Raw genomic sequence first — 23,717 nt, 5'->3', positions numbered from 1 at the left:
TAAAATTCACATTGCTTCCACAGGGCCGGCCCGAGGTTTCTCCCTCGATAAGAACGGCTGGCGGGGTAGTTCCACGCCCCCATGACCCTATCCGACTGAAACTCGGAACGGTCGGCCCAAAACGGCCAGCGGCGTCGAGCGGCGCCTTGTTGCGCCTGATCACTTGCCTCTTGCAGAACGCATACGTTCGCTTCGCATGTAAACCAGAACCAATTAATGACCTTCCCCCCACTGAATTACCCCCTGTAGAACACCTAGTCGTCTTCTGGCGGCAGTTCGTCGTCAATGTACCGTATCAGGCTGATGCGCATCTCGGTCGTGTCGTTCCCCCGCAGCACGTCGCTGACGAAGTGGGCCTCCACCTGCATCTGGACCATCTCTAAGGCGCCCCGCAGCACGCCGCAGAGTATGTTGGAGTACCACAGCTCGTCCTGGGCGCGGCCGTCGTCCGGAAGCTCGACAAAGTCGGCGAACGGGTTCTCGTCGAAGACGAGCGAGAACTGCTTGCCGTCGCTCGTCCAGTTCGTTATGGTGGGCGTGATGTTGAGAAAGATCTTGAAACCGACCTGCAAAACCACCCCACCTCCCCCCCATCGGGCCATTGTCAGACTTGAAGTGGCACGGGAATCAAAGCTGTGCGTGCAGCGCAAGGGCGCGGGCGCCGGCCCGAACCCACCTTGGCGATCATCTCTGCTGTTTCCCGAAAGTTGGAACACCGCCTGACCGTGTTGGACTTGGCCAGGTAATCCTCGATCAGCCGCAGGCCAATGTTGTAGCCCATCTTGTCGAGTTGCTTGTTGACCTCGACGTAGTCGCTGTCAAAGTCCTTGCAGAGCTGCGCGACGATGGTGCCGTATGTGAGGACAACCAGCTCGGCGTTGACCTTGTCCATCCGTGTCCTCCGTCTGTTAGCGAGCGGGTTGCGGTGTCGTGGGATCTTGCCATGTTGTTCTTACTTCCAGACCCTAGAATGAAGGAGCGTCGCGATCAGCTTGTGCATATGGAGGGGCAGTTTTGGGGAGTCAGTCGGGGGTGCCTTCTTGCGACGTACTCTTCCCCAAGCCGGGAGGCCTTACTCGACGCCATTGTGGACTGAGGTCAAGGTGCACGTATTCTCAGACAAGGTAGTAAAATGCTCTTAAAGAAACTCCTGAACAAAGCGTGCTAGTTTCGAGAGAGAGTAGCTTGGGTCGTGAAAGCTCGCGGGATGTTGTTGACTGGGATCGATGCGCATTGGTGACTTGTCCGGGGCACTGGGCTTCAGATCCCACCCCCCAGCGGCAAGCTACAAGGGTGCGCATGTGGGGACGGGAGCAGCGCGTTGAATCTGCGAGCACGGGCCATCCATCCAAAATCCAACTTCTTGGGAAGCTTGGATGTTTCTTGTGCGAGACCTAATTAGAGTCGACTTACCGACCAATTCAACAAGTTCCGAGCTCGATTCGCATCTTCACCTCGCCCATCACCCCGGACAAACCACACCGAGCCGCTATCCCATATCAATTTTGAGACCATGTCAGAAAAGAGACCGGCTCCCGACGACCCGAGCGATGGGCAATTGGTGGTCAAGAGGCAGAACGTGGGCTCGAGCCGCGCCCTCACTCGCCCAGGCGCACCGGGGAGCGGCGCGCTCATCCAGGCGGTATGCTCCAGCGTCTTAACAGCAGAGGAACTATGGGCCTGGGTTGTTTGCTGATGGCGGAAATCACAGGCCCCCCGGACGAGCGCGTTACAGGCGCCCTTGATGGAGCTATCCGGCCACACCGGGGAGATCTTTGCGGCCAAGTTCGACCCAACCGGGAACCTGATCGCGTCGGGTTCCATGGACAGGACAATCAGTGCGTGTCTGCGTTGGGTGCATGAGCATGGGAAATGTAGACGCTAATGGATCAACAACGGCAGTGCTCTGGCGGACATACGGCGACTGCGAAAATTACGGCGTGCTCAGCGGTCACCGCGGCGCTATTCTCGACCTCCAGTGGTCCCGCGACTCCGACATCCTCTTCTCCGCTTCCGCCGACATGCATCTTGCGAGTTGGGACCTTACGTCTGGACAGAGGATACGGCGGTACATCGGGCACGAGGAGATCATCAACTCCATGGACATCAGCAAGCGCGGCGAGGAGCTGCTGATCAGCGGGAGCGACGACGGGACGATCGGCATCTGGGATCCGAGGACGAAGCACGCCGTCGATTACATCGAGACCGAGTTCCCCATCACTGCGGTGGCCATCTCCGAGGCCGGCAACGAGATCTACTCGGGCGGCATCGACAACGACATCAAGGTGTGGGACATCCGGAAGAAGGCGCTGGTGCACTCGATGCTGGGCCACACCGACACGGTAACCTCGCTGCGGGTATCGCCGGACGGCCAGCAGCTGCTCTCCTACGCGATGGATTCGACCGCGAGGACGTGGGACATCAGGCCATTTGCCCCGGCCGAGCGGCACATCCGCACGTTTGACGGGGCGCCGCTAGGCTTGGAGAAGAACTTGATCCGCGGAAGCTGGGACTCGGATGGAAAGAAGATTGCTGTAGGTGCCGGCGACGGCACGGTGGTGATCTGGGGCAGCGATTCCGGGAAGCTGCTCTACAAGCTGCCCGGGCACAAGGGGACTGTCAACTGCGCCGAGTTTGCGCCAGGAGACGCGCCCATCAGTCAGTATCCCCGGACCCTACTGCCTCGTTTCCCCCTTTGCTAACATTGTCGCAGTTCTCTCCGCGTCTTCCGATAGGACAATGTTGCTGGGCGAGCTCAAGTGAGACAAATCCACCAAGAAGAGACTCAATATGTCGCCGCACAGGTGGTGCGGGCTCTCTCAGAGCTTCCGGGGACGCCGGTTCTGGAAGGGGAGACCTGGTTCTGTCGCAGCCAGAAGGTCGGACGTTGAATGGCTGGGGAAGGGGTCAAACGAATGATGATGGCAGTGTTTAAGGCCGATGGGAGCGTCCTCTACGGGGAACGGCCTCCAACTGGTCGTCCGTAATGTCTTGGTGCGAAACCCGTTTTCTGTCACCAAGTCGGTTCAGCCGAGTCCCAACGACATGGGAGCCAACCTTATCCTGACGCACCGTCAAGGGAGCAGGAGGCACGAATAGGAGCAGGAACCGGCTTCGACCCAAAAAGGGGGGGGGGGGGGGGGGGGGAAGAGCGGCTCGCGAACATGATACCCAATCTCAACGAGATTCCATCAATCCAGACCGAATCTCTCGAGCTATATCAGGGTGATTGCAACCTCTCGCAAGACGGATTCGCCTGGTGCTTTTGGCAACGCTCAGTCTCGAGTACTAAGCGGGCATTGACCCAACACACTTGACTTGGGCAGTAATACACAGCTGTGGGGCGGACAGGTGTTCGACCCTCGCTCATGGCAGGTTTCTTCGCACCCCTCGCGATGCGTAGAAAGAGTTATTGGCTCGACGTTCCATTGTCTCGCCTACACTAATCATAGCGTCATTTTATTCTCCGAGTTGCCGTCATAGTACTCCGTACTACGCAGTACTACACTAACTTACCTTGCAGTCGTACGAGTATGCCGTGCAACCAGCGGCGCAGCACGGGACAGCCGAGCTCTTGGGAGGCCGGCCGGGGGTCACTCCTGAAACGCTGGTGGAAGCCCCGCCCTTGCTTCAGGCGGTCGGTTTCGTGTGAGCCAATCGTTCGGGCGCAACCGCCCCCTTCTGGCGTACACTATAGTACTGGAGGCCGTGCATCATGAAATCGCCTGCGCCGTTGTCAGCGAATCGTAAAAATACTAGTATGGGACGGGCGGCGAGGGAAGAATGGTTGGCTGGCGATGAACGAGCATAAAGCATCTGAACTGCCGGGCGAGGGGCGAAGCAAAGATGATTCGGGAAGCGGACTGGTCGATGCATACCTACAGTACCTTAGTGAGGCCTTCGCAGCCAGCAAAGGAACTTCTCGCCGAGGGATGGATGCGTGTTGATGAGAGGGAGATGCAGGGCTGTTTTTCTCTGGATGCAGGGGCTCGACATTGTACATACATACACAGTAGTGATATCCCGCGCGTCCGGGAGATTCGCTCGCCCTGCCTTGAACCCTTCCTTCCAAGCCTTTTTTTTGGTGCTGCAACGTTCCGGAAGCGATGGGTGGCTTGCACGCAGCAGTGGCCTCAGCCCCCTGCATCCAGAGTCTCACCTTCGGCCCCGTATCGTCGACTCGAGTCGACGGCGCTCCCCTGCTACAGTATAGCAGAGTCCCGAGATCCATCCATGATATTTCTTTCCATCGCGTCGAACCTGTGATCTGTGCACCCTGTGCTGCAGTGGCTCGCCCGTCTTCGGGACACTGCCAGCCAGTCGACAGCTCGCGGGGGCCTTGGGGCACAACGTCCCCGCATACCCCGAAACAAAACACGGTGGTCCGCCCGCCTATGGAACGCTTCCCGCGTGCACGATCCAGACTTCGATCCCTACTTTCAGGCTTTTGTTCTCTCGTTTGTTGTTGAAGGCCGCAGTCACCTGCATTAGGGCCCGAGTCATCGCTGGCGATGCGTTTTTTTTTTTTGTTTTTGTTTTTGTTTTTGTTTTTTGTTTTCGGTCTTTCGTTTCCACACCCTTCTCCATATTCTTCAACGGGGCGACATACAAGACGGCAGCGCCGGGTTTGTGGCCGTCCAGCATTTCCTTCTCTGTTTTCTGATTCGGGACTGCATTCAGCACAGGGCTCTGGGGGCCTGAGTTCATTGGACGGCGTTGCTTTGCTTCATTTATTCTTTGGGATGCTACCACGGAGCATAAGGAGTTCATGATACCCACACTCGTGTCCCCTTTTCCCTTTCTACACTTGACGAACCTCGACTCGTCGCCTCAAAACATCTAGGCAAGCTCGAACGCCCGTACGAGATAATCCTCTGTGTCCTTATCCACGCCCGCATTTGGCCAGGAGTCGAATATCAACAGACGGAGGAGGCCACGCAGGGCGTCCTCACCACAACAACATTACCAAACAGAGAAGTGAACGCGGGCGAAACCTTGGGAGGAGGAGCAAAACCAGAAGGCGGCAGGGGACCGCATCAAGAGGGAGCACGTCGCGGAGACGCTGCCATCCGATCGTAATATACCTACCTGCTTGTCCAACCCCCGACCGGAAACAAGATGAACGCCTTCAACTTCTTCAACCGCCCCACGGCGGCATCGTCAACAACAACAACAACAACAGCAACTACCAACAACAACTCCAATGCCGATCCCTACGATGACCGCGCTCCGCTCTCACCCCGCCTAAACCCCTCCGACAACCACACCATCCAGGGCTCCTACTCGTCCGACTCGGACGACCTCGAAGCAGGCTTGGCCGCCCCTCCCGCCGCCGCCACCAACACCCCCGAGATGGCCGAGCGCAGGACCCCGAACACGCGCTTCCTGCACCGATTCCGCCCGGCCATCCCCTCCTTCTTCAGCAGCGTCTCCTCCTCTACCCGCCGCCATCAACATCAGGAACAGGAGCACCAAGAACCGCTCTACGGGTTCTCGATCCGCCCCAGCAGCAGCCACTACTCGGGCGTCGGCCTCCGCGGGGCGCCGGACACGGTCATCGACGGCGGCGGGGCGGACCCGGAGACGCCCAAGAGCCCGGAGTTCCGCATCGGCGATCGGGACCTCCGCCTGCCCGGGACCAGGCTGCACCTGCCGAACCTGGACCGAACCTGGACCCAGGGGTCCAACGGCCCGCCCACGAGGCCCGGGACGGCGGGCGTGGCGGTGCCGGAGCCGGCGGTCCTGCGGTCGCGGGCGCGGTCGCGGTCTGAAGGGGGAGGGGGGCATGCGGGTTCGTCGTCTGGCGACGATGAGGACGACGGGACCGGGACCGATAGGGCGCAGCACCGGGAGCGGATGAGGAGGAGGAGGCGACGACGAAGAGAGGGGGAAAGGAGCGGCAGCGGGAGGTCGCGGCGCTCGGAGAGGTCCGGGAGGTCCGGGAGGTCTGGGAGATCGAGACGGTCGGGGAGGTCGGAGAGGTCAGGAAGTCATCGGTCGTCGAGGGATGACGAAAGCCGCAGCGAGAGGAGAGCGCGGCGGGAGAGGAGGCGGAGAGCGGAAGGATCGTCGGCCTCGTCGCCATCTTCCTCGCGGGGCAGCAGGTCGTCGGGCCGGCGCCCGCCGCCCAAGCACTTTTTGTTCTGCTTCCCCTGGATCAAGTCCCGCCGCGTACGCTCGCAGATTTTACGCTGCTTCGTCTCGGGCACGTTTCTCGCACTGACGCTATCCATCTGTGAGTAACAAACAAACCACCCCATACCTACCACGCAGACCACTTGCTTCTCCAGGCAGGGAGAGTCAAAACAAGGGAGCCCGCATGGCTGACGATGGCTGACGATGGATGACGGGACGGGCGCAGACCTCTCGCTGTCTCTGACCAAGCACGTCACGAGCAACGAGTTCACCATCCTACTGATCCTCATCCTCCTCTTCGTCGCCATCTTCTTCTGCCACAGCCTGGTCCGCCTCGGCATGCTGGTGCTCAAGGCGCGTAAGCGCAACCAGATGGTAGAACGGGGACAGATATCCGCCGTCATCGCCCCGGGCGGTTACGCCATCCCGCGCGAGCCCATCCCCGTCGTGCTCGCCCGGGACGAGGAGGCTGCGGGCATCGAGAGCGAGGCCACCAAGACCGGGCCGCCGGCCTACGGTGTCTGGAGGGAGAGCGTGGTAAGTTCTTCTCTCGAATCTTTTCGTCGAGGGGGGCGTTCTGCTAACGAAAAGATAACTCGCTACTGCAGAGGGTCGATCCCGACCGCTTGTACTGGGTGCGCAATGAGCACGCACCACCGCTGGACGAGGTGTCGGAGCTCAGCGGCCCGGACGGCTCCGGCCCTGACGGGAGCACGGCGAGCTCGCAGAGCGGCGCTCGCACGCAGATCCCGCGCCCGCCGTCCTACTCGTCCGATGACGGTGTCAGCTACGTCGTCGACGCCCGGCCGAGGTCCATCGCACCACCAACACCGGCGAATACCGCTCCAGGAGGGCTTCCGCATCCGTCCCAGACCGGGATGTCAGGGACGTGGGTGTGAGATGTGAGAATCCCCGAGATCATCTCGGGACCGGACGGGCTGCTACTGTTCGGGAGCAGGACGGCCCGTGAAGGCGCGTTTTCATACTCGGGTATATCTGGCTGTCGAGACGTAGTTCCTCTTTTGGCGTTTTTTTTTTTTTTTTTTTGGTTGTTGTAACATGTATATACAACACATCCGCTTTCATCCTTCATCCTCTAGCAGCAGCAGCAGCAGCGTACCGGGCGTACGAGTTATAAACCGATTATTCTCGAGAGTTCGAGAGGCCATTGGAAGTTTTTTTTTTTTTTTTTCCTTTTCTTCCTGTTTTCGATTTATTTTGTTGTTGTTGTTGTGCTCGAGGTTCGCGAACGCATATCGGGACAGTTCCGACCCTCGGCGAGAAGCCGAGGCGAAAGACATCCCGGCCGCCCGTTCCGCCAGCACCGAGGCCGGAGCAGCGTGGAACCCCCGAGCCAAGCCCGGCCAGCTGTGATTGGCTTTATCACTCTCCGTGCATCAGACCATAATCAAAACTCCTCCGTCATCTTGAGGAAATGCAACGGTCTCAGCTCGCGGGTCCGACCGCACTCCTCCAGCCACTTCAGCCCACGGGATCAGCTTGCTTTGCAGTCATTAATAATTGACCAACCGCCGCGAGCGCGCCCTCCCCCCTCCCCCCCGGACCACTTGAGGGCAACCCTTTTTACGGGCTTACCCGAATGCAAGATCACCCTTTGTCTACCCTTTTTGGGGTTTTCCGGACCCTCTGACCTCGCTGCTTCCTGCCTGGACGGGTTAAGATGATGCTGAGAATGCGGCGCGGTCGGCTGGGTTGGGCATGATTGGGCAAGGCGAGGGGGGTCGTGGCAGGCAGGGATTTTTTAGCTGCTTTGCAGCGGGGTTCAGCCCGCGCACCAGCACAATCACAAAACGCGGCAAGCTCACTCAGCGCAACCCCGGCGGCCCCTGCCGTGGCGGCAAAACGACGTTCACTACTCTTACTACTGCGTACTAACAAAAAAAAAATAGACAATGTTCTCTGAGTCCCCGTGGCGGAACGCGTGTTTTACAAGGTTAAACTACTTCGTACAACTACTTGTACTGTACGGAGGTACATACATACATATCCGTTGGAAACTGGGATGGCGGGCGCCCCGCCCCAGGGTCCACAACAAGCAACGACGACAAGTCGTGTATTGCCGACATACAACGCAGTAAAAATACACACGGATTACACTACGGATTACACCATTGTATGTACTTCGTACGGTGAGACCCGAAACCAGAGTCCGGCGTCTCGGACCGTGACAAGCGCACATTACAACAAGCCGTTTTCCGAAACAATCGGGGCGTTTGGAAGGTAACAGAGAGAGGAACACCTGCGGGCATTGCAGACGCTGACCAAATACCGAAAAAACATACGGATAAGGGACTTACGAAAATTGATGCAGGAACGGCCAGGCAGTGCGGGTACTCCAGAATAGGACCAATCCCTTCGAGGGAACTATCAGTGTGATCCGGTAGATGGCGGTTCAATGGTGTTTGTTGCTGTCGGGAAGCACGAGTCAGGGGTGGAGCCAATTCACAACCGCGGCTGACCTTCTCCTTCGGTTTCAGTGGGTCAGCATCACGCCGAGGACCAAGAATTTTTAGCCCTCTGACTGCGCAGCGTGCCCATTTCACTGGGAGCTGAGGCTTTCTTGCCCTATGTGCCCTGTGCCAGATGTTCCAGTTCCCACCCAGGCAGCCAGGGTGCTGCAGCGGCAAGCGTGAAGCGGCCGGCCAGACAGACCAGAGGACCATGCTGCGCTTCCGTCATGCTGCGCGCTAGCGTACTGTTAGGGTGCAAGGGCCAACAGCGCTCCACGCCCGCCTAGCCGAAAACTGGAAGTCGCCCTCGCCCCTCGGATGAGGGTACAAGTGGGATACCTTCTCATCTTCCGCCCTATGGCTGCCAAGTCCCGCTTTTGCGTGTAATTGCCCCGCCAATTGCTGGCCGTTTGAGATCGTGGACCCAGACGTGGCAGGTCACTCGCAAGTCTCTTTCCATTTTTTTTTTCCGATTCTTTTTGCTCTTGCCCAAGCTGTGCTATCCCTCGTTTCCCCCCCCCCGACTGCCCGCCTCCCTCGTTGTCCCGCTTGTTCCGTCTCGCTCTCTCCTCCCCCTTCCATCTGCAACAGTGTCCTGTTGTTTGAAGCGCATAAACGAAACCTTATCACCGGTGTTGTCGGTGAGGAAGTCGGAACCGAAGTCGGAAAGGAAGCAAGGTCGAGGCTGCAGTTGTCTGTCGAGGCCGTTGGGCTCATCTATTTGCCATTTTTCGAAAAAGGTCAGTCCAATTCTTCACTATCTTCAGCAGCACCCGCCCATCACCCGAACCTTCGACGTTGTGTGGAAGAGACACGTTTTGCATGCACGCGCATATCGAGACGGTTGTGGCGCCTGGAATTTTCGTCGCATTCGCAAGGCCAATATCGAAGACCCGGTGCTGCTGGATCGCGGAGGCGCCACGAGATGCAAAAACCAGATGCGCACATTATTGGATGGATGGGCCGCCTCGCTCAAACAAACACATCTGTTCCATCCACACCGCTCGTAGCGTGGTTCGACCGCATGCGGCGTGTGGCTTCCTTGGACGGCAATTTCCTCGACCCTGCCGAGCGGTCGGGTTGCACAACGTCCCGACGCTGCGGAACCCGCCTCGCGTGCGCGCCGCAATGAGGAGCCATCGACGCCCCCAGTCCAGACAGCATCCCATCAGGGACCAAGGACACCACCGGGACCAGGGGCAGAATCGGGTTGCTCACCGAGTTGGTGCGCGCCGCAGTTTTGGGACTCCAGGTTCAGCGCCGGCTTTTTAGAGGGACCAATGCGCCGCTTGCAAGCGTTGTCGCGAGGGAATGGGTGGCTAGTTGCGACGGCATGCTAACGCAATCGCAGACCCCCAGTTGATCAAAGATGTCGTCGGTCTCCCGTCGGGCGTGCTACAAGTGCGGTGAGCTTGGTCACCATGCCGAGGCCTGCGCCTCGCCTCACCGGCTCTGCTACAACTGTAGGTCCCCGGCACGGCAATGTGTTATATATATATGTGTGTGTGTGTGTTCTGACCCCGGAGACAGGCAAGCAGCCGAACCACGAGTCGAATGAGTGCCCGATGCCGCGCACCACCAAGGCGAAGCAGTGCTATCACTGCCAGGGTCTTGGACACGTCCAGGCCGAGTGCCCTACTCTCCGCCTGAGCGGCGCTGGCGCCGGCAGCCGGTGCTACAACTGCGATTCCATTGGCCACTTGGCTGTGTGTTCCCCTCTCTTCCTTTCCCCTCCTCTCCCAATAATTGACAGATTAACCCCGCGAGGTATTAACTATCCCTCAGCGCAACTGCCCCAATCCCCCGGTTCCCGGTCTCGGCCGAGGTGGAGTTGTCGGTCGCGGCGGCTTCGGCCCTGGACGGGGCGGGTTCGCCGGCCCCCGTCCGGCGACGTGCTACAAGTGCGGTGGCCCGAACCATTTCGCTCGCGACTGCCAGGCGCAGGCGATGAAGTGCTATGCTTGCGGCAAGCTCGGCCACATCTCGCGCGACTGCACCGCCCCTAACGGCGGGCCCCTCAACACGGCCGGCAAGACCTGCTACCAGTGCGGTGAGGCCGGCCACATCTCGCGTGACTGCCCGAAGCGGGCCGGCGCGAATAACGAGATCCAGCCCGAGGTCGACGTGAACAACGCCCAGGCCATGCCCGCCCCGGCGGTTGCTCCCGTCGCGCCGGTCGCTTAATGCGCATCTTTCGTACCACACATTGGGGAGTCGGTCAAGTTTTCGGGTTCTCTTTGTTCGGCAACGCATGGCTTCTGGTCCATTTACCATCTCCTTAGTCTTTTCCGCTCCGGACACGGGATCAAGACGATACGACATCGGGTTTCTTCCACGGCGTTCTCGGTTTCGGCTCGTATCACGATTAGGCTCACGTTTACTTTTGTCTGGACAATACGATGAAATGGAAAAGAAGTCACGTCTCCTCCTTGGCAACCATCTTTCTCTTCGAACACGACGGGTTCTGGTCAAAAGAGATCCAGCTCGGCCCTTTTTTCTTCTCCGTCGACTGCATTTTGAGAGATTTTTTTCTCCTCTGATTCTTTGCTTTTTGTCAATCTTCTGCTTTCTTCATTTTCGATTTCTCACATCATCATTGCCTCTCCTACCTAGACGCTATTTGGAAACTAGCAAATTTTCAAGAGATACCCCCCTTGGTACGGAAAGACGTTTCGAGGATGGTTGTCGAGGCTCTTGGGCACTTTGAGCAGCACACCGGGCGCGGCGGGTTGTGCCGTGGCGCCATCGGCGCCAGGCAGGCAAAGGGCAGGAGGCAGGCCAGATCGGAAGGGGTAGAAAAGTTGTCTAGTAGGAAGGGTGCAGTGCATTAAGGAAAAAAATTAAAGTTCTACAGGTGTGGACGATGCAGTGCTCGGTGCGGCGTCGTATGCGAACGAAATGCATCATGCACGGATTCGAACAGAGTTTGCTGTGAACCTCCCTCTGCAGCCCAGTGTATCTCTATGTATGCCCAGGCCAGCGAGTGCCAGCCGGTCCCATACTACCTCTTGTCGAGCAGCTTGGAAATCGTTCAGCTGCTCGGCTTCTGTGGTCCCTTGACATGCAGCGCGCGCATTCATCCAGGACATCAATCAACATGAGCCCTCGATGCCACACCACTCTAGCTGCAAACTGGGGGTTCCAGAGCAAGGTTGGAAAAAATTCACAAAAAAAAACTAAGCAAACCGCCAACCTCCTCTGAGGAGGGCTAGCGACGCTTGTTTTGAGGTGTTTGCCTGATACTGGAATCGAACCAGTGATCTTCGCATCTCTAGGGCGGTACGAGTGCGACGCAGTACCACTGTGCCAATCAGGCCTTGTTGTTTCCGCAGTTGGTGCGGCGGGTCTATGGGCGCAAGTTTTCGTGGGACCACGGAAGCGAGAGTGGAGTCTGATGATGGGAGACGGATGTGGCCGAGGGTCTTGAACGGGCACGACTGGCTTCTTTTTGACAAGAGAGCTAATTCCGGATGAGAAACGCCAGTCACGATTAATTGATAGATTGACGTATTAATACGTGTTCTACTTTATGGAACGCGACAGTCCAGAGCCTCTCGCTCGCCCGAGGTTCAGAGTCCAAAAAAAGCACGTCTAGTGTAGTTGAGACTTGTATGGTAATTGGTTCCTGAACAAGTCATCAGTCTGAATTATAGACGGTAAATAGCATCAACTACATTCCGGATCGCAGGCGGGCAGAGGTCGCCCGTCAGCCTTTAATCTCTCTCGTTCTTTCCGGTTCGCCGAAAGCTAGTTACCCGTTATGGCTTGTCAATGGTCATGTCCACTTTCGAGTCGAGAACCAGGGTTTCTCTCGAGGTCACTGCTGACTAAAACTCGACTCCCTTGTGGAGAGGCCGGACTTTCGAGTCCAGAGATATCAGGCGGAAAGCGAGGCTAATAACAGAGTCTAAGTGGAGTTTTAGGTTCTAAGAACTTGTTAGCCAGATATAGGAAGGAAACAACACCATGATTAGCACTTGCTCGATATCAATATCGTTTACGTCTTTCCTTCCTTTCACTACTTCCTTCCTTTTTACCTTTTTGTTTGTTCTTTCCCTCCATTTGGTTTTTGAATCACTTCTGTTTCTCTTCCCTCTATTCTTTTTCCTCCACTTTTGCTTTTTCTCCTTGATCAATCAATATTTCTGAGACATCTGCCACTTGAACCGTTGCACAAGAACTCGAAAAAAGAGGAACCCGGGAAAGACCGTTAATGCCCCTGGCATCGGTAAGCGGCAGAATGATCGGTTGGTTTGGAGCACAATGCCTGTAAATTATGCTATAGGACACCGCTTAACGCTCGTACTAGATCATTCATATCCATGTCATTGCACGTCCGTTTCTCAGGGCAACACGAAGGCCTGAACCGCCAGAAACCCGGATCAAGAGGCCCGAGCTCGCAGATGCCAAGTTGAACCCCGCATGCGAACCGCTGGGGGAGGTGACAATCAATCCGGAAACGGCAATTTGACTCGGCGGAACTGCAGCACTCGCTCGTACCGTTACACCTGGGAGATCATCACCCACACGAGATGACGATGGCCGTGACACCGCAGATCAACAGATCCAACCAGGCGTCACATGGGGATGGACGGCCCATAAACAGTGGCTTTCCATCCCCCATGCCCTCTCTTCGTTGATAAGTTCTACTTTTGCGCGAAAGGATGCCTGTTTTGGATCTGGGCCGGTCGACTGATTGATTTCGACTGAAGCGTTTCTTGTTTGACGGAGGGGTCCCCGAATTGGCTGTATCTCAGCACAGACCGAAGCAAGCCGAGGGCGTCTGCGTATGTACAACGAACCCGAAAGATGAAGACGATCCGGGCTCGTGGGGCCTTCTTGGGCGCGGGCCTCCTCCTCTCCTCGGCCCCGGTCGTCGCGGCCGCCGAGAGGTGTCCCGACTACTCTTCCTACGCACGCTCGCGCCACGAACCTTTCTCGAAGGGGAAGCATGCCCTGTCCTACATGCGCCCTGCGGCCGCATGCCGCACCTTCAACTCGTCCACGGTCGAGACCGTGGTCGCCGACATGGCCGAGATCATCTCGGACCCGGACTTGTACCGCCTCTTCGAGAACACCTTCCCCAACACTGTTGACACTGCCATCCGCTGGCGGGGCCATGCCGCCGACAACCCGGCCGAGGAACTCGCCTTCGTCATCACGGGCGACATCAACGCCATGTGGCTGCGGGACAGCGCCAACCAACTGCAATCGTACCTCTCCGTGCTCGAGCCGGACGCGGCCCCGGGCGAGCCGGACTCGATCGCGAGCCTATACCGCGGCGTCATCAACCTCCAGGCCCGCTACATCCTCACCGCCCCCTACTGCAACTCGTTCCAGCCGCCCCCCGAGAGCGGCATCCCGCCGGCCCCCAACCCGGCCGCATCGGACGACGCCGTAACCCCATCCTACGATCCGGCCAAAGTGTTCGAGTGCAAGTATGAGCTCGACTCGTTGGCCTCCTTCCTGCAGCTGAGCGCCGCCTACTACGCGGCCACCCACGACGCCGCCTTCTTCGGCAATGCCTCGACCTCCCCCAATTGGCTGCCCGCCGTCCGCGCCGTCCTCGACGCAGCCAAGGCCATGACAGACGGCACCTACGCCGACGACGGCTCCGTCCGCGTCCCCGCATACACCTTCACCCGCCGCACCACCCGCGCCACCGAGACGCTGGCCAACGACGGCCTCGGCAGCCCCGCCCGCCGCACCGGCATGGTACGCAGCGCCTTCCGCCCCAGCGACGACGCCACCCTGTTCCCCTTCCTCGTTCCCGCCAACATGCTTTTCGCCCAGGCGCTGCTCGATGCCAGCCTGATCGCGGCCGCACTGGGGGGTAAGGAGGGCGGCGGCGGCAACAGCGACGCGGCCGCGCTGGCCGACGAGATGGCGGCCTTTTCGCGCTCCATCCGCGAGGCGGTGTCCAAGTACGGCATCGTGCCCGTATCCTCAACCGGGAACGGCACCGGCGAGGGGGGCGGGGTCGAGACCGTGTACGCGTACGAGGTGGACGGGTACGGGTCGGCGGCGTTCATGGACGACGCCAACCTGCCGTCGCTGCTGGGCGCGCCCGTGTACGACTACCTGGCCCGGGGGGACAAGGTATACCAGCGGACGCGCGCGAGGCTGCTGAGCCCGGAGGGGAACCCGTACTTCATGACCGGGTCCGTTATCAATGCCATCGGGGGCCCGCACGCCGGGCCCGGCATGGCGTGGCCGATGGCGAGCATCGTGAGGATCCTGACGTCCGACGACGACGACGAGATCGTCAAGGTCCTGCGGGAGCTTCTGAGCTCGACGGACGGGCTGGGGCTGATCCACGAGAGTATCAACTCGAATGACGCGAGCCAGTGGACGCGCGAGTGGTGAGTTACTCCTTCTTGAGACTCCCAATATTTAATTAGTTCCTTCCGAACTCTGGCTGGTCCTGCTCTGTCAAGGGAAGGCCTCGCAATCGGCTTGACTGACTGACCGAGTCGGTAGGTTCTCCTGGGCAAACGGCCTTTTTGGACAGATGATTATTGATTTGCAGCGCCGAAAGCCGCATATCCTGAAGCAAAGTTTCCAATAAACACCTACGACATATAGCTTTTGGGCAATCAACTAGGAATAATCCTCAGAGAAAGTCAATAATGAAAAAAATGGGTGTTTAAAAGTTGTATGACACGCCATTGGCGCTGACTTGATTTCCAGGTCTATCAGTCCCGTCTAACGTCTATAACGACATGAGACCCACATATCTAGGTTCGAATGAATGCTTGTGCCCAAGTGTATCCCCATCCATCCATCCCTTCTGAGCTGTTCCTGTTTCCAAGCCCATGTTTATCCCAGAATCCGGTTGCATACGTGCAACGAGTGCGGTGAAGCCCTGTAATTCACCCATCCAAAAAAAAAAAAAAAGTTGTGCAAAAGGGGAATCCAAAAAAAGAAGTGTTAATATGTACAGCTGAAAACTAAAGAAGCCAAGGAATGGCATACGCTGTGGTATCAATAACGGTTCGTCGTTCAGTCGTCTCAAAATGCATCGCTTGTCGCTGCCTCTCTCTCTCTTTCTCTCTCTCCCCCTCATGCACGCCGCTCCTCTCAGTCTCTCTCATATATAGTCGTCTTCTTTCTCCCCAGGAAGACGTTTTAGACCACCGTGACGAAAGGGTTCTCCCGGACCTCAAAGTCGGGAGTGCGTCCCTCGTCGACGGCCTTCAGCGCAGCGTCATCCAGCGGCAACATGCGACCGCCGGTGTCCTTGCGCGAGCCGGCGCGGGCCATCTCGCGGCGGATGCCGTGATGGACGGCGTCGAGCACCGTGTCGACCAGCTTGCGCGGCTTGTACTTGGGCTCGGTGCCATCCTGGTACACGCCCGTCTTGACGAGGATGCTGTACCACTCGTTGCTCGAGATCTCGTCCATGGCGTTGGTGCCGCGAATGTCGGACTCGGGGGTGTCGCCGACGAAGTAGACGGTCTGCGGAGGTTCCGACTCGGCGAGGCCGTGCTGGGTCGCCCGCCACTGCTGCAGCAGGCGGGTGGCGAACTGGAACGTCGACACCTGCGGCTTGCCGAACGCGTGCGTCTTGAGCTTCTTGCCGCCCGTCGTGTCTTCAAAGACGGTCTCGACGATGCGCCGCAGCGCGCCCATGCCTAGCCGGGCGTGCTCGTGGGCGGCCGACCAGAGGACGTCGTTGTGGCTGAAGTAGATGGGCGGACCCTCGTCGAAAGTCTCGGAGCGCGTCTCGAGACGGCCGCCCTTGGACTGGGCGATGTCGAGGATGATCTGCAAATCCGACGCCCAGTCGCGCGAGTCGGCAAAGACAAAGACGGCCTCGATGACAATGTCGGAGAGCTTGGTGGCGCCGTGGCGAGCGAGGAGGTCACGCGAGTTGGCGTGCTCGGCTTCCGTGAGCTTGCGGAACGGCGCCGTGGCCGCATTGGCCTTGAGAATGTCGCCGGGCGTCACGACGTCGCGGAAACCGTACGACTCGGCCACCTGGCGGCACTTTTCGCCCTCGCCGCCGACGACCAAGACGGTGCCGTACCGGTCGGCAAACTCCCGCATGGGCGTGTGGCCGCAGATGAACTGACCGGGAGAGACCTCGATCTGGAGCTGCTGAGACAAGTCGCGGCAGCGCTCCGTCTCGAACTTGCCGCCGCCGTTGGTCAAGAAGATGTAAGGTCTAGTAACGGAAAAGTTAGCACCCAATACACTGATGCGGGTACATCTCTTGCAGAGCGCCATCACTTACACTTTGATACCCCACTCGTTCTCGCCGTTGAGGACCTTCATGGCCTCGATGGCCTCGGGAATCGGCTTCCCGCCGCGGATCAGCACGCCGTCAATGTCGAAGGCAAAGGCGAAGTTGTCGGCCACGCCATCGACCATGGGTGTGGTCGGGGCCGTCATGGGGGTGGCTGGGCTCAGGGGTGATGATTCCTCCGACGGAGAAAACGGAGTGCTCTCACCGGTCGCAGAGCTAGACGAGGACAGCGCCGGCGACGGCACTTCGTCCTCACCTGGTTCTTGCACGCCCATCTCGTCGAGCTTTCTCCGGGCATCGTCGAAGGCATCGGCGAAGCTGCTGCTCGACGCCCGCCGGGGGCACATAGACGGCCGCTGAGGAGGGACTGAAAGAGACGACATGGTGGATGAGGTGTTTAAAGGAATGAATAACAAATGAGTCTGGAACAGGAAACAAAGGAGAGTAGATAGTGCTTCAACTTGCCTGCATATCAGGTTCCAGCGACAACAGATGCCGGCATGGGCTTGAACTAGTCCGAACGCGGCAGAGTTTGTAGTCCGGAAATCCGTGCCCTTATATAGACGGAAACCATCCATAAGACGCCCTCCTCGACGGCGTCAGAGCACCACATGGATGGTGGACCCCTGCCGAGCAATCAGGACGTCTCTTCACCGCACGAGACAGGGTCCAAGGGTCCGTCCGGTCCCTGGCGGTGTTCGGTGGGTACGCTTGAGGCGTGGGGCAAGGGGTCTCATCCCATCCACTCCGTTCTTCGACAGCATCTCACGAATAGCAATGTGAAGAGCGGGGTTTGGTCGATAATTCGAGCATCATATCTCGAATTAGTGGGAATTGTCGCGCAACAGGCAAAAGGTCCTGCAGTCCGAGCTTTGCATCGCATCCACTTGCCCCAGACTTCGCTGATAGGGTTAGTATTCGCCCAAGTAGTGGAAGTGGTGGAACACGGCTGCCCCTCGATGACCCCCACCGCGGGGTATTTGAGAGGCAGTGAGAGGTTGACTTCACGCCCGTGCAGGTGGCCACGGTAGCGGTGAGGCGACTACACGGTGAGCTCTGCGAGCCAAGGCGGATAAGACGGCGGGCCGGGCGGCGAGTGGAGGAAGATTGGAAGATGCGGCAGGGCAGCAGCGGTCGGTGCCGATGGTGTGCATCATTCTCGGAACCACAGACACACACGCACACAGTGAGCATCCGACGTGGTTTGAGGCGAATCTCATCCTCCCGGGAGAGGTGAAAGCTGCCGAAGATCAATGATTGCGGCGAATCGGGCGCGCAGACGTGGTCCACGGTGCCCTGTTACTGCCCGTTGTCAAGCAGAGCTGACGCCTGGATGACGGCCGTATTTCATGATACTTGCCAGGCACACAAGGTTCTTTCTCACCTTGCTGCATTTCCACCGTGAAACACAGTGCTAATGCTGCTCATTTCAGGGTCCTGCATGCATCCGCGTTGTGAAGGCGGCCGCCCGGAAAACACGGCGGCGGCTTGGCCACCAAGCCACCGCATCGGACGCATTGTCGATCCCATGACGTCAGTACGGAGCCGCCTGCGTCTGAGATTCGGCCGCAGTGGGCTTCGGCGCCGTGAGCAGCAAAAGCAAAGGGCCCCAAACCAGGGAGAAAAGCCCCACACCTGCCGGGCGTACAGTCAAGACCGGGTTGGTTATCGAAGATCTTGGCCCCTGTTATCCCGCGCCGGCCCTATTCCGTGCCGGTTCCTAACGTGCACCGTGTGCATCTCACACCCACCGCCAAGCGATGAGGCACCACTGACAGGGGCTAACCATTGCTATTGGACGATGTTATCAAATCTCTCAAAACTGGAGCCCTATCCCGCCATCCAGCGGCACCATCGACAGTGTTTGTGGACACCGTGAAATCATCATCAGGCCATTGCATGTGAAGAAGCAGCAGTCCGCGACGTACAGAGACGGTTTGGGATCTGGTTCCGCCCGTCAGACCGTTCGTTGCCTGGCGTGTATGTGGTAATCTGTCGATCAATGTTGTGAGACGTCGATTGTCAAGGGCCAGTGAAACGTTGCCTTTTGTGAGTCGTTGAGAAACGCCATTGAACCAGGCCACTAATGCGGCCATCATGACCGTCGATGTTGAGCTGCTTCTTTCTTATCATGGGGGTCGGATGAGGGCTATGGCAGATGCCGGATTTTAAGTGATCTGGGAGAACGAGTTATGCGTGGCCGTGCTTGAGCAGGCCATTCGTGGATGTCACTTGAATGTCCACTTCCTTGATTATGTTGAGCAGCAGCTTGGCGATGCGGTTATTGAGAGCGCCATGAGATGCCATACTATGTAGAGAGAAATAGAGTACCTGTTTTTGGGTTTCGCTTTCCGGACGAACGCTCTCCACCGATGAAACAAATGGATGGGCCCGCTACTCCGGCGTCAGCTCTGCTCAAGGATGCTTCCCTGCGATGGTGCATAAACGGGGAGGAGACATACTGTGCGTAGTGTAAACAGGAAGGAGATTAGCAGTAAGTCGCAGAAGTCGGCGGGGAGCATCATGCTCCTCCACCGATGACCGTTGTTGGAAGGGGAAGCCCGCAGAAGGCCACCCGGCCGACCGGGCGAAATCGCCCAATTTCCCATCGATACCCGAGGTTCTCGCGCTCTGCCCACTTGCCTTGTTATTGTTCCTTGAAGCCACGCCAGATCAAGGTCATCACAGGCGCATCAGGAGGAGAGGGGTCAATGGTGGAACCATCTCCCTTCTACCCTTTCCATCCCAACATCAACGACCCATTTCTCTCCTGCCGATCGAAAAGCCTCCCCATGGGGAAGTAGCCAGCCAGCCGGCGTCCTCGACCGCTGCTTGCCTCTTTTCCCTGTCATTTAGCGCCTGCTCCGCACTCATATCCCAGAAGGTGGGCACGTCCGCCCGGTCAACTCGTAGCCAACCCTTCCAGTCGGCCGTGACCGCAACCTGCGCGGAGGCGGCGGCAGACGCCGTCCCAGCAGGATTCAGCCCACCACCGATGACGACCGTACCCCACCATTCCCGGGCGCCGCTCCGATGTGAACCATGAAGCATGTACTCCTCAATGGATTTGACGCAATCGGCAATGTGAGAGACGCTACCGCGTGCAGGACGTAAAATGTGAACGTGATCCAAATCGGCACGCCGGACGGTGGGTACGGGTCTCGCCTCGGCGGATGCGAGACCTGCGGCTGCCGCGTCTTGCGCGAGTGGTGCCGCAAGGAGTCGTAGAGGATCGAAACGGCCTTCGAAGTCGACGATGGCCACCGCTTTTTCGAGCGGCGCGGAGATCAAAGTGGCGACCAGAACATAGAGCAGCTCGCGATGCCGACCTGTGAGCGCTAAGGTGGTTGATTGCGTCGCTCGGAAATGTCGGTTGACGAGGTCATTGAGAGGCCGGATCGGAAAAATGGGCGGTCGCGTGGTCGCTAAGTGTAGATTCTCTGCATTGCGGCTGCTTGCGTTTTCGTTTGTTGTCTGGAGGGTTACGCGGAGGGAAGTCAGGACCTGCGTTGGGACGAGGTACGTCAGTAAATTTGTCGTGTCGTGATTTCAACCTTCCAACCTCCGTGCCCGCCATCGCAATAGCCGACTGTTCGCCAACTACCCCACCACGTACCTCGTCTAGCGTTGTGTCCTCGATCTCCCGAAGTACGCAAGAACCCTCGCTCGCGGCCGCCGCGCTTCGCATCGTTTGCATCCCTCCGTTTGTCTGTACCCGGCCGTTCCGATGGCGCCGCCGTGCCCCAACTTTCCCGTCCGACACCTGTCCACGGCCGCTCAAGTTGGTGAGGATGGGAGGGTTCGCAAAACCGAAGACGGCCGCCGTATTGATTTAGCGCGAGATTGTGAGTTGTTCGGCCTCGTGCAATACGAATGCGTCGTTCGGCACCCCGAATTGGCCGACAGCCCGGTGCAGTGTTGGCCAGTTCAGCGATGGTTTCGCAGGTAAGATTGCATCCTCGGCTCGCTTCTTGGTATTCGTCGGGCCAGCATCTGTGCTGGGCGGTTCGAGCAGGATTTCTCTCGATGGTTGTGCAATCGTGTGCTGATACAGGAAGTAGATGCCGGGACAAAAAGGGCAGCTTTACGGCAGAAACAACCGCATGGGAAGGAACAGGTTCGGCCATTACCCCAACCGAACCAGACCCTTTGGAGGGGCAGAGGATGCACAATCTAGCCGGGACATCACAAGCTGCTACAAAGAGCACCACAAAATCCGTTTGAATGATGAAACTCTCTTTTCCCCCAGTTTTTCCGCAAGCAGAACCGTTTCTGGCTTCCGAAACCATTCCCACCGTCTAAGGATACGGACACAAGATCTGCCCACACACTCAATTGTTGGCGTTTGTCTATCCGTATGGTACACACTAAGTCCCACACTTCCTGCCCCTACCACATCGCTGCATATCCTCCCTCTTTGTGCCATTGGCAGGCTACCACTGCTCGGTCATGCTGCCCGAGCGGCTAAGCCCCTTGCCTGGCAGCGCGCTGCTCCTCAAGCTTCTTGTAGTAGTTGTCACGGGCGTTCGTCCGCGGGACGTGGAACCCATACCTAGGGCTAAGTTAGGCGCCAAGATTCCTCTCCAAATGTCGGGAAGAAGATTGGAATGCGTAGGTCGTCATACCAGAAGGCGTTGCTGAAAACGAGACCAAGACCTGCCGGCAGTCAGGACCTGTTGCGAAAGGCCGCCCTAGTCCAACTCCGTCTGGGGAAGTGTTTCGCAAGAACTTACCGAGCGCAATGCTAAGATCGGTAATGAGGCCCCGGCGGAGCATCTACAAGTCTTGTCAGCTCTTCCTCGCACCGCGATCTTTAGGGGGAGGGGCAAACGGCATGGAATTGGCGGCCACCAGGGCAACCGAGGCCGGGTATGTTACGTACACCAGTGATGGGCTTAATGGCGGCCATTTTTTTCAGGTTTTTGTAGCGGTAACCGGTGAGCGGAGAGGTTGTCGCGGCGGTCGGCAATAAGGTGATGCGATGCGATGTTTGACGACATTTGAAGCCGAATTGGAGCTCCGTGGTTCGATGCTTGAGCTAAGCTGCACGTGATTTGGCGGCTTGTCCCGACAACTCTGCAAGAGTTACCTTACGTAATCGTTCAGTTCTTGGCCCGAACCTGGCGCCTTCCTCATCGAGGCAGGAACAAAGAATCGGCTCAACTGGTTACCTACTGGCTGTTCCTAAAACCTGATGCAAAGCCGCTTGCTTTTCTTCTGCCCGAAGACGATGCCAATTGTCGCAGGATTTAGGGCCATGAAACCTTGACGATTCCGAAGACGCTGGCACGGAGTCCGGAAGACAATCGCCTGGGCTGTCACACCATAACGTCAAACGATAAAGCTGTGCGACGCTTTGTATTGTTCTTCCCTCCAAGGTTTACTACACAAAGACGGGACTACGCGCGACAGCAGGGAAAGCCGTACCACTCCTCTCCCCAGATCCATCCCGGCCTCTTTTTGACGTCGCCACGGAGAGCAAAAGGATAGCATGACCGCAAGATGACAAGACACCTAATGTATCCGTGGCCACAACCAACTGCTCTTTTTAGAGGCATTTATCACGACGGACGATAATGTTCCAATGATCAGGGTGGAAGACCTGCCCGGCCACCTGGGTGGGACCCCAGGCGTTTGTTGCGCACAACCCGATGATGTAGCTAACGCCGTCGGCGATGCGCGAGAACGAGTCCAGGTAGAGGTCCTTGGTATTCTGTGTGGTAAATATGGCATCGGCTGTGTCAGTCACCCTCACTCACTGCACGGAAGGGAGGCGTGAAGAAGGAGACGAAAGGGAAAAGAAAGGGAAGTGAGAAAGAGAAAAGCAGGAGAAAAAGAGGCCTCTCAGCCCCTCACGGTCTAGCGAACTCACATCATTGCAGATCCAAACCGCCGCCGAGTACGAACAGCTAACCTGGCTGCACATTCTCGGTCCGGGCGGGACATGCACCTGGCCGTGGAGACTGCGCAGATACCGCAGGCCTTCCCACAATGGCTGGAGCGGGACGTACGGCCAGCGGTGCCCGCAGATGTAGCTTCCGCCGCTGAAGTCGGTGGCGCGCTTTGCGACCATGTCGGTAGCCGCAGTGGCCGCCCTCGCCGCAGCAGCCTGGGGTGCGTGGTCGCGCTTTTCCAGCTGGTCGATCACGGCTTGAACCGTGCCGTTGACTGTCACGGTGTGGCCCGGGGAGACCTCAACTTGCCATTCAGGATCGGCGAGGCGGTAGTCCTGGAAGGGCATTGGGTTGGCTAAGGCCTTGTGTGGGCCAGAGTGCCTTATAACCTACTATCCAAACCATGGTTCCCTAACGGGAGCCGGTTCTCCGTTTTGGGTTCCGACAGGTTATGAGCCCTTGGCGCAAACGTCTGCGCACCCACAACAAAGTGGGAGGTAACCTGTTCGATTCCAATTCGGAGCAGAACGCCTTGGAGGTGGCGTTGCATTTGAAAAAAAAAAAAAAATACCCTAACCATAACAAATCATCAGCCCCCGGCCGCTTGAATGGCCAAAATATTCCAGCCTACACGCTTAAGCCGCCGTGTAGCCTGAGGGGGGGTGTGGGCCAGAGTGCCTTATAACCTACTATCCAAACCATGGTTCCCTAACGGGAGCCGGTTCTCCGTTTTGGGTTCCGACACCTTGTGTTTAAGCATTAATTAGCACTAAAACTTAGTTTCTGTTTCTGTAGAGTATATGATGAGGCAGGGTCGGTCATGCGTACCACTATGGAAAATAGAGCGGCGGTCGCGACGGCCAGCTTCATCTTGAACGAGGAAACTTCTCAAGGGAAGACTAAGAGTTAACTATCGAAGTTAAGGCAGATCTAGGGCTGAGGGATGCTGAACCTGGTGACTTAAAGAGA

At 57.9% G+C, this 23,717-nt stretch overlaps 8 protein-coding genes and 1 non-coding gene across 9 annotated transcripts; 3 read left to right on the top strand and 6 right to left on the bottom strand.

Moving 5' to 3' along the window:
* Positions 1–79: 79 nt before the first annotated feature.
* MYCTH_2307677 (uncharacterized protein) lies at positions 80–1,250 on the bottom strand. Its single transcript, XM_003664606.1, has 3 exons — positions 1,044–1,250; positions 677–903; positions 80–566 (listed from the first exon to the last, which is right to left on the bottom strand). The coding sequence occupies exons 1-3, from the start codon at positions 1,084–1,086 to the stop codon at positions 255–257; spliced, it is 582 nt and encodes a 193-aa protein (XP_003664654.1). The 5' UTR covers positions 1,087–1,250; the 3' UTR covers positions 80–254.
* Positions 1,251–1,398: 148 nt separating this feature from the next.
* Positions 1,399–2,821, top strand: MYCTH_2307676 (uncharacterized protein). Its single transcript, XM_003664605.1, has 3 exons — positions 1,399–1,642; positions 1,712–1,838; positions 1,903–2,821. Exons 1-3 carry the CDS (start codon positions 1,514–1,516, stop codon positions 2,700–2,702), a joined length of 1,056 nt encoding a protein of 351 aa, XP_003664653.1. The 5' UTR covers positions 1,399–1,513; the 3' UTR covers positions 2,703–2,821.
* A 3,419-nt stretch (positions 2,822–6,240) lies between these two features.
* Positions 6,241–7,044, top strand: MYCTH_2307672 (uncharacterized protein). Its single transcript, XM_003664604.1, has 2 exons — positions 6,241–6,672; positions 6,744–7,044. The coding sequence occupies exons 1-2, from the start codon at positions 6,340–6,342 to the stop codon at positions 7,032–7,034; spliced, it is 624 nt and encodes a 207-aa protein (XP_003664652.1). The 5' UTR covers positions 6,241–6,339; the 3' UTR covers positions 7,035–7,044.
* Positions 7,045–11,839: 4,795 nt separating this feature from the next.
* Positions 11,840–11,922, bottom strand: MYCTH_t118. Its single transcript has one exon. It is a non-coding gene; the product is annotated as a tRNA-Thr (tRNA).
* A 1,276-nt stretch (positions 11,923–13,198) lies between these two features.
* Positions 13,199–14,980, top strand: MYCTH_2307666 (uncharacterized protein). Its single transcript, XM_003664603.1, has one exon. The coding sequence runs from the start codon at positions 13,416–13,418 to the stop codon at positions 14,970–14,972; it is 1,557 nt and encodes a 518-aa protein (XP_003664651.1). The 5' UTR covers positions 13,199–13,415; the 3' UTR covers positions 14,973–14,980.
* Position 14,981: 1 nt separating this feature from the next.
* MYCTH_2307663 (uncharacterized protein) lies at positions 14,982–17,525 on the bottom strand. The gene is made up of 2 exons (XM_003664602.1): positions 16,843–17,525; positions 14,982–16,773 (listed from the first exon to the last, which is right to left on the bottom strand). Exons 1-2 carry the CDS (start codon positions 17,235–17,237, stop codon positions 15,735–15,737), a joined length of 1,434 nt encoding a protein of 477 aa, XP_003664650.1. The 5' UTR covers positions 17,238–17,525; the 3' UTR covers positions 14,982–15,734.
* A 1,610-nt stretch (positions 17,526–19,135) lies between these two features.
* MYCTH_2307662 (uncharacterized protein) lies at positions 19,136–20,733 on the bottom strand. The gene is made up of 3 exons (XM_003664601.1): positions 20,471–20,733; positions 19,317–20,358; positions 19,136–19,248 (listed from the first exon to the last, which is right to left on the bottom strand). Exons 1-2 carry the CDS (start codon positions 20,540–20,542, stop codon positions 19,606–19,608), a joined length of 825 nt encoding a protein of 274 aa, XP_003664649.1. The 5' UTR covers positions 20,543–20,733; the 3' UTR covers positions 19,136–19,248; positions 19,317–19,605.
* A 421-nt stretch (positions 20,734–21,154) lies between these two features.
* MYCTH_111770 (uncharacterized protein) lies at positions 21,155–21,809 on the bottom strand. Its single transcript, XM_003664600.1, has 4 exons — positions 21,737–21,809; positions 21,588–21,630; positions 21,480–21,510; positions 21,155–21,406 (listed from the first exon to the last, which is right to left on the bottom strand). The coding sequence occupies exons 1-4, from the start codon at positions 21,761–21,763 to the stop codon at positions 21,319–21,321; spliced, it is 189 nt and encodes a 62-aa protein (XP_003664648.1). The 5' UTR covers positions 21,764–21,809; the 3' UTR covers positions 21,155–21,318.
* Positions 21,810–22,254: 445 nt separating this feature from the next.
* Positions 22,255–23,474, bottom strand: MYCTH_2307660 (uncharacterized protein). Its single transcript, XM_003664599.1, has 2 exons — positions 22,727–23,474; positions 22,255–22,567 (listed from the first exon to the last, which is right to left on the bottom strand). The coding sequence occupies exons 1-2, from the start codon at positions 23,093–23,095 to the stop codon at positions 22,403–22,405; spliced, it is 534 nt and encodes a 177-aa protein (XP_003664647.1). The 5' UTR covers positions 23,096–23,474; the 3' UTR covers positions 22,255–22,402.
* Positions 23,475–23,717: the final 243 nt, after the last annotated feature.

The sequence above is a fragment of the Thermothelomyces thermophilus genome, chromosome 4 (assembly GCF_000226095.1).
Source record: "Thermothelomyces thermophilus ATCC 42464 chromosome 4, complete sequence".
Classification (NCBI taxonomy): Eukaryota; Fungi; Ascomycota; class Sordariomycetes; order Sordariales; family Chaetomiaceae; genus Thermothelomyces; species Thermothelomyces thermophilus.
Note: the sequence above shows the minus strand (reverse complement) of the source record. Positions and strands in the feature narration are given on the sequence as shown.